The following is a 12,305-nucleotide window of genomic DNA, read 5'->3' as shown; positions in this document are numbered from 1 at the left end:
CGAAAAGGAAACATTATCCCTCTGCTCCTACCTAAACCAAAGCCCCTTACCGAATGACTGCTGGACGTATGAAGTAAGAAATAAATTTTATATTCCTCTTGTTATAAAGGTCTACAACAGGTGTCCTAATGTGGCTGGCTTGTTGACAAATGCTACTAGGAGAGCTCCACTTTGACAACACTTAATAGAGTTCTTAGTTCCAACGTACCTAGAAGTGAGAAAAATTAATTCAAATTATCAAATACTCCCCAGAACATTGTATTCATGTGCAGACAACCTCGCTTTTGTATTTGAAGACATCTCTATATTTTTATTAGTAACTAGCCTAAATGCTGTTGCTTGAACCACTTTAAAGACTTTAGGATAAAGATTTAAAATACTAACCAAAGGTTTCATAGGGTTCTTCATCTTTCTCATTTTCACCCAGCCTGCCGATGCTTGAGATCCCAGAATTATCAGGAAAATCAAATACATCGGTAGGCTTGTGCTTTTGGCCAGCTTCCTGGAAGTGAATAAAGTTCAAAGTCACTGAATTGGCCCTCCCAAAAAGAACATTACAAAGCTGATTTACGTGGCAAGGATCCTCCCGCTACCACCGCGGCCTAAGAAGTGAGCCTTCACACTCTCGGGGGGCAGAAGCTCTTCTGGTCATCCGAGGCAGGGGTTGGGAAGCTTTTCTATGAAGGACCAGGGGGTAAGCACAGCTGACCACTGAACAACGCAGGGCTCAGCGGCGCCCACCCTCTGCGCAGCCGAAACCCCCGTGTGACTTCGCGGTCGGCCCTCCCGATCCGGGTTCCACATATGCGGTTTCAACTGCGGATAGCCGGATAGCGTAGAACCTACTATTGAAAATAATCCGGGTAGAAGTGGACCCTCCCAGTTCAAGGGTCATCTGTATATTAGACTTTGCGGGCCCTGGGGACTGGTGCCACTACGCAGCGCAGCCGTCGCAGTGTGAAAGCAGACAGTGGCAACGCAGAAGGAAGCACGGCTGGGCTGCAATCAAGCTTTGTGTGTGGATACTGAAATTTGACTTTCATATTTTCACATGGCACGAGACACTCTTGATTTTACTTCAGTCATTTCAAAATATAAAAACCACCCTTGGCTCGCAGGGCTTTACAAAACCAGCAGGCGGGCTAGATCAGGCCCACAGGCCACTGCCTGCCAACTCCTGAGCCCGTGTGAGCCTCTCCCCAGAAACATGCCCATGAAAGTTCCTAAACACAGAGGCTAAAAACTCCTGATTGCAGGAGAGAGACGAGGGTTTACAGTCCAATATACTAATAAGCCCCAGGAAGACTGCCCCTCAAATCCCAATGAAAGACAACATACAGAAAGTGAGAAAAACATCCACAGTAGCTCTGGAAAATGTGGAGGGCTGCCATTAACAGACAGGAAAATATGAAGGAATCCTGGAAGATATACAGGAGATGGAATAAAAGTGAGAGACAAAACATAAACTACCACTCACAGACCCTCAGGGAAAAATCTTTCACGGAGCGTGTGTGGGGAGAACGGATGCCAAAGACGAGCTGACATCCTGCATCCTCCCCAAGCAAGTGGGCCTGTGTAAGGCAGCTCCCTTCCCGAGGAGGGAGGGGGACCGGAGAGCTGAAGAAACCCTTCCAGAGAGGAAAAGGGCCCCCTCCAAACGGGGAGGGGGTCAGGGGAGCAGAGAGGAGACACCCTGCAAAAGGGAAAACCAGGGGAAGGGCACAGAGCAGGGAGAACTCCCGACGCCCGGGCACCCCCAAGCAGGCACTGTCAGAGGTTGTTCATGTGAATTTCCAAGGCCAACTGGACAGGCCGCTGGAAAATACTCTGAAGTGAGCTAGCCGGAGGGTTAAACAAACGCACCTGCCTTTCACAGACATTTACTTCTAAGACTCCACCCTGAAGTAAAAATACCATGCGAATGTGAAACTAAATGGAATATTATGAAATCATAAACTGTGGAAAACTATAACAACATGGAGAAATAGCTATAAGTGACAAAAGCAAAATACAGAACGTTGTACAACTGTTCAACGATGTCAATTATCCAAATGAAAATGAAACCAGCCGAGGCCCAGAAAAAAAGATTCAAAACGTTAACAATGGCCATTTTCTCCATTATACTGGAAGGAGCAGGAGGAAAAGGAATATGCTTTTTCACTGCAAGAAAACACTGAGCTCACCAAGTCTACGAAACTCTGAGTCTCCTATAAAACGCTATTTTGTTTTGTCAATTACGAGAAAAATTATATTAAAATATAAAAAAGATAACTTACATCTTTCGTGGAATGTGTTCTTCCTACAGTGTTCTTTGGATATCTCGTACTAGGAAACAGCAAAAACACACACAAGAGTTAGGAAATACTTAAAAATAACTTGGGGAAACACCAGAATTACACCTCAGCCAAGCATTTTCTTTCCAAATTACATTCCTTGTTAGTTGCACTAACAATGTGCACATGACGAAATTCAGGTAATGGCAAGATCCTTTTAGAAAGCAGAACCCGTATCTCACACACTGAATTAAATTTTTTATAGGCCAACTCACAACACCTGTATAAATAGCACACCTCTGCCCTCAGGGACACAGAAAACTCCTAACGCTGCTCTCATCCTTGTCCCTGAAGTCGCAGTCAACAGCAACGGCTGGCGTTCCGCAGAAATGAGCGAGAGGTACCTCTCTTTCTCAAGCACTGGACCCCCGTTCCCTCCGTGCCTGGCTCTCTTACACACACTTTCTCATTTAGCTCTGAAACAGTCCTCAAGGTAGAAGTGAATCCCATGTTCCAGATGTGTATCTGCCCAAAGCCACACGCGGCCAGGAAGGAGGGAAGCCTGCGTTAACATCTGCACCAGTTCAAACCCAGAGCTGCCTGCTTTCCGCTCTTCAGGCTCCCTCCACTGGGCATTAGGATAAAAGGATAAAGTTGCGTACCTTCAACGGAGCTTAAAGTAAACAAGATATGACAATAGTGACCAGAAGAAAAAGTGGAAATATGAGAGGCAGGAAATAATCCCGCCAGGCACTATGCTTTGAGTATCCTCTGTGGTCCAGGCATGGTGCCAGGGCGGGGGGGATGCCCTACACCACACACACAGGCCCTGACTTTCAAAAGTGCCCTGCAGACACTGGTTAGGGACGGCAAAGTCCATTTAGTGTCTGAACGAGTATTTCTTTGTGGAACAAGTATTTCTTTATTTGATATAATTTCAAACTTAGAGAAAAGTTGAGAATGCTCTAAGAACCTTCTGTATACCCTTTACCTGCTTCACCAACTGTTTACATTTTGTCTCACCTGCTTCCTGTGTGTCTGTGTATGGTAAACTGGGGACACTGCAGTGTGTCTTTCCTAAGAGGGCGTTACCTTGTGTAGTCACAGTACAACTTCCAAATCAGGAAATTTAACACTGACATCACTGTCTAATCTACAGTCCATATCCAAGTTTCATCAACTGCCCCATCATGTCCTTTAAGGTTTTCCCCCAGCATTAAAAAAAAATAAATACAGGGGCTTCCCTGGTGGCGCAGTGGTTGGGAGTCCGCCTGCCGATGCGGGGGACACGGGTTCGTGCCCCGGTCCGGGAGGATCCCACGTGCCGCGGGGCGGCTGGGCCCGTGAGCCATGGCCACTGAGCCTGCGCATCCGGAGCCTGTGCTCCGCAGCAGGAGAGGCCACAACAGTGAGAGGCCCGCGTACCGCAAAAAAAATAAGAAATAATAAATAAATACAAAAGAATATAAAATATAAGATTTCTTAAACCTTCGGTTTTATTATGTGTGCGTACGTGCACGTTTGTGTACCCACTGTGATGTAAAACATCATTACTGTGAATTACAGTAAAAAAAAAAAAAAAGTTGGAAAACTGTTAGAGCAGTGATTCTCAATCCTCAGGTATCAGAATCACCTGGAGGGCTGGTTAAAACAAGACTGCTTGGCCCCAACTCCAGAGCTGCTGATTCAGGAAACCTGGGGTGGCCACTGAGAGTCTGCATGTCTAACAAGTTCCCGGTGGAACCACATTTGAAAACCACTGCTCTATTTGATTCTCAGACCCAAAAAAGAAGGTAGAGCAGATACTAGTGTTACGGCCTTTATGATTCTGGGGTTCAGAAAAGTTAAGTGACATCAGTGGTCACACAGCCAAGTGATAGGACGAGAAACCAGATCACATAACTTCTTAACCCACTCATTCCACCCTTTCTTGCCTTGTCTGTGTTCAAAAAAGTGGTCAAGTTTCCCCCTCACCTTAGGTTAGGAGCAAGGTGAGGCTCCCAAAAGATGGAAACCTCGGTGATAACATACGTAAAAAATTTTGGTGTATGCGCATTAGTGCGTTTTAGGGGGAGGGATAAACAGATTTCAGGAGTCCCAAAGGCAAAAATGTTTTATGTACGTGTATACGTGTGTGGGGGGAGGAGGGAGGGAGGGAGAGAGAAAACCCCCCACTGGCCTATCAGATAACGTTTCACTCTTGTCGGCTGAGGTTCAGGCCCCTTATTCTTTCCCAACCCGCCTCCCCACTGGCCACGGGAGCCCAGTCTCGGTTTACTCAACTGCCCTGCTTCGTCCTGCTCCAGCCTGTCCCCTACGCTGTTTGGCTGCCTGCACCCTCACCCGCCTCTACAAATGCACCTTCTCCAGACCGCCTTCCCACGGCCCAGGTGGAACTCCTAAGGCCTTGAGCACCAGCCGGGGCGCGAAGCACGCCGAGGCCCCTCCAGCCAGGACCACACAGGGCCCTGGATGCACTCCAGACACCGCCAGCGAGACACGGGCCCATGAGTCCATGAAGAATAACATTTTAGAGAGCAGTTTTGTAACCTATTTTAAAATGCAAGCCCTTTTTGATTAAAAAAAAAAAAAAGCTTGACTCATCCCGGCTGGAGGCCCTCTTTAAGAATAACAAGCGGCAGCTGGGGCCCCTCAGCTCTACAGTCTGTGGTTTGTGTTACAAAAACAAACAGGGTCTTGAAAATAAGAATACGGACTACCAACCAGAGTGTAAGCGTCACTAGAACGTAATGTCTGGCAGGTAGTAGGCACTCATTAAGTTATTTGTTGGATAGTTTGTTTCAAAACATTTGGAGTCTACTTTAGGCTACACTCACCCACACAAAGTAATGCTGACACTAGCCAACGTTCTCCCCTCCCCGCCGGCCACGGTTTTAAACTCCTTTAAACCTCACCGTAATCCTTCCAAGGTGGGAATATTATTATTCCCATTTTACCGACGGGGAAACCAAGGCCCTGAGAGGTTAGTCACTAGGACAAGTTGCACAGTGGCAGAGCCAGGGAGCACGAGCAGCTCCGAGAGGCCGAAGCCCGGCGGAGAAGGAACATAAAGCGAACCCCCTAACCCGGCGCTCCGAGAGGCCGCAGCACTTACCCCGAGCGCCGAACTTGCCGCGGCGGGGCCATCTCCGCACACCGCTCACCGCGCCGGCGCAGCTCCCTAAGTTCCCGCCAAACCCCGCGCTGCTCCCAGCGGCCAATCCGGGCCGAGCACGCGGGCACGCCGCCCCCCCGAGCTTGCTTCCTACAGGGCCAGGGCTCCTCCCCGTCCTAGAGCGCGAGAGAAAACTCGGCCTGGTACAGCGCGAAAGCGGAGCTGGAGTTTACGCCTTACAAGCAGTTCCTGACGGGTCCAGGAGACGCCAAAGATTTCCCGGGTTTTCCCTCACCCCACGTCCGCCGCGCACGTTTTCCGCGCTCCTGAGCCGCGAGGGCCCGCCCCAGGGGGCGACGAAGGGGAGGAGCCAGTGCCGGAAAGTCGGAGACCGCTCTCCCGCGAGGCGGCGATCCAAACCCAGGGCGGGGCGCGCTGGGTGCTTAGGCGCCTGCGCAGTTGTCTAGTATAGGCCTTGACTTTTACCCCGCTGCTTCCCTGAAGCAGTGGGGTGAGCTTGGCTTATTATTTCTACCCCAGTTTCTTCATTCGTAAATGGGGAGGGCCCCTTTTAATATTCTCTGATTCTTTGCTTTGTGTTTAAAAATGTACTATCCTGCAAAAGAATGATGTTGGACCTTTATCACACCATAAATAAAAATGAACTTAAAATGGATCAAAGACCTAATTGTAAGAGCTAAAACTCTTAGAAGAAAACATAGGGCAAAAGCTTCACGACATTGGACTTGGCAATGATTTCTTGGATGTGACAGCCAAAAGCACAGTTTGGGATGATGAAAAAGTTCTAGGTGGTTAATGGTGGATGGTTGCACAGCAGTGTGAATTACATAAGTAACTGTACACTAAGTTGTACAGTTAAAAATGGTTAAAATGCTGAACTTTGTCATGTACAGTTACCACAATAAAAATTATTATATTTCATGCGTACTAAGGAATATAACATAACGTAAAGATAAAAGGGAGCACCTATGTGCTCACCACTGGGTTAAGAAAGTAATAATGGTCATTCCTTCCACAGATAACCACTCTTCTGATTTTGTGTTTCTCATTCCCATGTTTTTCTACCTTGATATATCCCTAAATGATGTATTAATTATTGTTTTTTTTTTTTTTTTTTTTTTTTTTTTTTTGCGGTACGTGGGCCTCTCACTGGTGTGGCCTCTCCCGTTGCGGAGCACAGGCTCTGGACACGCAGGCTCAGGGGCCATGGCTCACGGGCCCAGCCGCTCCGCGGCATGTAGGATCTTCCCGGACCGGGGCACGAACCCGTGTCCCCTGCATCGGCAGGCGGACTCTCAACCACTGCGCCACCAGGGAAGCCCTATTGTATGTTTTTAAACTTTATATAAATGATATTTGATATGTATTTTGGAAGTGCTGTTTCTTCCTCAAAGCCATGATTTTTAGGTTTTATCCACATTGATGCATGTAGCTATCATTCATTCATTTTCACTGTTTTTGGAATGCATTAAGTAAATACACCACATTTTATTAATCCATTCTCCCGCGTATGGAAACATCAGTTGTTTTCAGTCATTTTGCTGTTACCAGCAATGCCAGGCTAAACACTCCTGTAAGTGTCTTGCAGGGCACATATCTAAGAGACAAGGATAGACTCAGAAGTACTATTACTGCCTCATGGGATAAAGACATTTTCAGCTTTATATGAGAATGCCAAGTTATACACGCCGTTTCATAGACGGTACAATTTATAGCCCCATCAGCAGTGTATAAAAGCCCTCTTGGTTCCATATACTTGTCAATACTTAGAATTTTCAAGACTTAAATATTTTTCCCTGACTAGCAAGTTGAAATGGTATCCTATTGTGTTTCTGATTTGCATTTCCCTTAAGTTGATCATCTCTTCCTTGTTTATAGGTCCTTCCTGATTCCTCTTCAGTGAAATACCTGTTCACCCCATCCAGGAATCATTTGGGCAATTGCCACAGAAGAGCAAATCACCTGTGAGGATTTGAAGGTAGTTCCCCACTGATGCATAGAAATAGCGTTCCTGGAATCACTGAAAGTTGTCACCGGTAGGAGTGTGGCAATATAGCTCCATTTCCCAGGAAAGGGGTTACAGTGAATCCTTTTGTGCTTGTGCTTCTTGTCTTTCTGTTAAGACAAGAAGAGGTTCAGCACTCTGGATGGAAATAAAATCTCAACCCGAGTAGGTTTAAATGATAAAGGAATTTATGAGCTCGTGTCACTGCAAAGTCCAGCGGTAGGATGACTGTCAAGCTCAATTGGATCTAGAGGTTGGAGAAGCCATCAGGGCTCTGAATCCATTTCCTTGCTCTTCTTGGACCTCAGCTTTTTCCTCAGCCTGGGTCCTGCCATCATCATCCCCATCCCCATCATCATTGCCTGGACTTACTGAGCATTTACCATGATCCAGGCATCGTTCCAAGTGTTTAGTATAATGAAACCATTTAACCCTCTCAATAACCTTCTGTGGTAGGCGCCAGAATCCCACTTCGCCTATGGGGAAACTCAGGAGCAGCCCCACAGGAAGTAAGTGACTGTGGCTGCACAAGATCTAAGGATTCTGGCCCAGAGCCTGCACCTGGCACTCTTCCAAGACTCCCGTTGGAATTCCACCCTTCAGAGAAAGAGAGCAGCTGTGTCCCAGCACTCCTCCTCCAGAAAAAGGCCTGAGATTTACTCTAACTGGACCAGCTTTCGTGACATGCCTACCTGTATTAGTCAGGGTCCCAGAGAGCTAGAACTAATAGGACGTGCCACTGGGGTTGTGAAGAAGTAGGGACAGTGCTCAGGATGGGGCGGATGGGGGCAGAAAACACAGGAGTGGAGCCAGCGGGTCTGGAGCCTCAGGGGAACCCAGAGCAGCGCGGGGAAGCTCAGAGGGACTGCAGGACCTACGAGGCGGGTCGTTAAGTTATGGTATATACTTTCATGTTTGGGAAATGAAAAAAAAAAAACTACTGCTTTTATAATACAAGTACAGAAAATAAAGAACTACAAGACATCCTGGATCCTTGGGGTAAACTGAGTGGTTGGGTATGGACACTTCCCTGCGAAAATATATCTTCCCTGTGGAGTAGGTTGATCTATATATTAGTTCTGTATTTTGGAATGATTAGCTTGATGTTTAATGAAAATATAAATGAGAATATTATTTATCTTATAGGATTACCATGAAGATAAGAGAATAAAGAATCTGGAGGTCCCTAGACAGATAGAAGGGCTTATCATTTCTTTCTGTGCCTCTTTGCTTTTTTTTCTAGCGAGCTCCTTCTGTTACATGTTCTGTTCAGCGCTGTGTCCACTAGGGGGCAGAGGAAGAACGGGCTGGAGATTGGAAAACGTAACCAGAGACCAGAGCTACTTACCCATGTTCAGACATTGTCAATAATGTTTACCGTCAGTTCAAAGTGGGTTCAAGATTAATAAGACTAGACATCTTAACTGCCTTTGCTCAACTCATTTTCCCCTTCATGTGCATGATCCTCTTCCATAATTTATCAAATCCATTCCTGTAAGTTTCCCTTAAGGCAAAGAGTGTAATTTTCTATCATGGGAAAGAAAATCATTTATTTCTCTGACTTTCTTTTGTAACTTCTTACAGCACCTGCGAATTATTGGGTACACAGTTATAACCCACTAAACTTGGCAGTTCTCATTGGGAAGAAACTAAAGTCGTTATCTGTTTCAAACAGACCAACGGCTTGACATCTACAACTACGACACTGCAAAACAAACTTGAAACATCCCAGGAGGGCTAGTGGGGGGGCAGGAGGAAAGAGACCTTCCCTTGGATGCCCCCCTTTAAGAAAAAGGGGAAATAAAAATTCAGAAAGGAAGTACTATTCGGTGTCCTTTAAGTTGGAGGGCAGAAAGATTTTTCCATCGGAGCAAAACTGCAATGACATTAGCTCCCTCCCCAGGTCATGTGCTTTCCAACACTGCCCTGGCTCTGATACCCGGCTACTAAACTTGTTTGCTCTGTAACTAATGTTCTACTTTTTCCAGACCTAATTGGCACTTCTCCTACCCAAGTTGAGATCACATGGCTAAGTAGGTCAACTCACTACATCCTGACGATGCTGTGTCTCATGTTTCAGATTCCGTTCCCAGCTCCCTGCAGGACTCAGAGAGTCTGGTGCAGGAACCCTGGCAGGAACATTCTAGCAAAATCCAGGATTTCACTCGCCAAAAAAAACCGAATTCCAATCTGTGAAGGGAATAACTTTATAACTTGTACAAGGATCAAAGGAGCACATAAGCGGAGAAAGAGAAAAGAAAATGGAAGAACACCTCAAAGAAAAAGATTTTCTTAAGGACAAAAGGGACATAAAATTTCTACAGTAGGAACTTGTCTCCATGATTCACTTTCCAGCTCTGGTCAAAAAAGAACTTTCTGGAAAAAGTTTTCATCCTTGTGATGACCTTGCTCACTCGGACATGACTTTCGGGTGGCCTGGGGACACACACAGTTGTGAGGCTGTGACCTTGTTCAGAACGTTCCGGGCAAGCAGGGTCCTTTCCTCAGGGATCCTTTCTGCTCAGCGAGCAGGCAGGAGGGGGCAGTGGAAGAGCCAGGGACACTTCAGACAAGCTCAGGTCAGACAGGCTTCCCTCTAACCCCAGGTGACACAAAAACCTTCTTCCTAGAACCTTCTGTAGGAGGAAACGGCTGTCCCCGCCCTCTGGCTGCCACCCTGTACCTCATGATCTAGCTCACTCACCCCGTTGACCTTGTGCCCTAGCATCAAAAGATTGTTATCACCCTACCCCTCCACCTCACACCACTGCCAGGCCACAAACATACTCCACAATTTGTTTCCTGGGCTTGGAGAATCGGAGAAGGCTTCCTAGAAGAAGTGACACCTATAATCTCACTGAAATAAAGGACAGGAGTCAGCCAGGGGGGCAGTAAGAGAGTGCTCGAGGCAGGGTACATGTGCAAAGGCCCGGGGGCCAGTGAGAGCATCATGCATTCTGGGAGCTAGAATAAGCCCCGTATGGTTGGACGAGTCGGGGAGGTGGCCAGAGATGAGGCTGGGGAGACAGGCAGGGGCCCTCCAGTTCCTTGCCCCTCACAGGCCAGCAGCACTGGCTTCAGCTGGGAGCTTGTTAGAAATGCAGAATTTCAGGCCTGATTCTAGATTTCCTCTCCCCCAGGGGATCTGATGTGCAACCACATTTGCCAAGCCTTCCTCTAAGTACATTCAGCAGTTCAGGCTTGAGAGCAACAGGCAACATCAGCATGATTAAGCAGGTGAATCACGTGATTAAGACACATGACTTAGAGAAATCATTCTTGCTGCAAAGTAGAGGGAAAGTGGGTGAGTTAGTGGAGACCAAAATCGAAGGCAAGGAGGCGGAGTAAGAGGCTGGTGCGGTGGGTGGGAGGACTAAGGGATGCAGGGAGCTGGGTGGGTTTGATGCACAGCAGGGGACGCAGCAGCAGGGGCAGCCCTGGAGTTTCTCCCAAACGCAGGGCCTGGTGACAGCTCCGTCCGGGCAGGGCCGGGCAGCCAGCAGGAGCCCACGGGGTAGGGGCAGCAGTATCGTGGGTGCGGGGAAGCAAGAGACTCGAAAACAAGAGTCCCTCTGTGTCTGCGCACGTGGCCCGACGCAGCACGTGAGCCAACTGGTTCCGCACCCGCACCAGGAGTGTCGCAGCCGAGCAGGGACTCCAGTGCCCCTGAGCAGCAGTGCTGTAGCGCCCGTGATTCACCCTCCAGTTCAGTAAGCCCCGTGCAAAGCAAGAAGCCTGCTCAGGGTTCTCGGGGGGAAATCCAGCAGCCTTCGTATTTAGCAAGGATGATTTGTGTTATAGAAATGTGACAGCCCAAACCGTCCCCTCCCTAAAAATCTCAGCAAACGAAAGTGGCTAAGAACTCACATGCAAAATATATTTGTGGAAAAAACCCTGCTTCCAGGCAAGAGCAGAATCTCTCTGTACCTGAAGAACGGTGCCAAGAAGCAGAATTCACCCAGCAAGACTGCCACCCTTTGAGCAAATCAATAGCAAAGGAGTTAAAAGTCAAAAGGAAAATTCTCGATTTCTTTTTATGCCAAATGTATGGATAATAAGTAAGGTGGGTCCGTCTTCCAGTTCCTCTTGCTGGGTGAAGGGGTGAGATCAAGATGAACACAGGTCTGAGCACCCACCGTGGGATACAGGAGTGAAAGGCGGCTGGGTGAGGGGGTGGGTGGAGGCGGGCTCACTCTGCTCAGAGAAGACACAGGAGATCCTCCTCAGTGCTGTGAGCCACAGGAGAGTCCCCTTCGGTCACACGCACAGCCATGGCCACCGTCCGTAATAACCGCGGAGGGCGTGGAGGCTGGAGGACGGGAGGGATGCTCGGGGCCTGACTGGCTAACAGATCCATGGCCTCACCTCTCACGGTGCTGCCAGAGCCTTCTGCCCTCTGTCCACCTGCTCTGCCCAGCAGTTGGGGACAGACGGGCAGCTTCTCTTCTGCTGCCGTGAAAAGCAACAATCGCTGGGAATATGGATGAAACACAAAAAGGAAAGTCCAGGGTCCCTGGCATTCACCCTGCCCCTCCTCACAGCCTGACTCAAAGTGCACTGGAGACTGTAACTGCGCCCGAGGCGCTAATTAAGAAAACTCACAGGGAGATCAGCTCGGTGCTTTGTGACGGCCTGGAGGGGTGGGATAGGGAGGGTGCGAGGGAGGGAGACACAAGAGGAAAGGGATATGGGAACAGATGTATATGTATAACTGATTCACTTTGTTATAAAGCAGAAACTAATACACCATTGTGAAGCAATTATACTCCAATAAAGTTGTAAAAAAGAAAACTCATCTAACATGACGACCGGGCCCCTGAGACGCTCAGAACAGTGGGCATCACGCCACGCAGGTGGAGGGCCAGGAGGGAGGTGGCCCAGACACAGAGAG

General features: G+C 48.1%; 1 protein-coding gene across 2 annotated transcripts in view; it reads right to left on the bottom strand.

Moving 5' to 3' along the window:
* Positions 1-5,554, bottom strand: part of CENPU (centromere protein U) — a 30,513-nt gene extending 24,959 nt beyond the window's left edge. The window contains exons 1-3 of one of the 2 annotated variants that reach the window (XM_082608485.1): positions 5,389-5,554; positions 2,277-2,325; positions 385-502 (exon numbers count right to left, since the gene is read on the bottom strand). In XM_082608485.1, coding sequence (XP_082464611.1) covers positions 385-502; positions 2,277-2,325; positions 5,389-5,420 — 199 coding nt within the window. In that variant the 5' untranslated portion in view covers positions 5,421-5,554. The remainder of the gene's footprint in view (positions 1-384; positions 503-2,276; positions 2,326-5,388) is intronic. The other variant, XM_082608484.1, reaches the window with a different exon arrangement.
* Between the last annotated feature and the right edge of the window lie 6,751 nt (positions 5,555-12,305).

This window comes from Mesoplodon mirus, assembly GCF_964341445.2.
Source record: "Mesoplodon mirus genome assembly, chromosome: 20".
NCBI classification, from domain to species: Eukaryota; Metazoa; Chordata; class Mammalia; order Artiodactyla; family Ziphiidae; genus Mesoplodon; species Mesoplodon mirus.
This window is presented reverse-complemented; position numbering and strand designations above follow the sequence as displayed.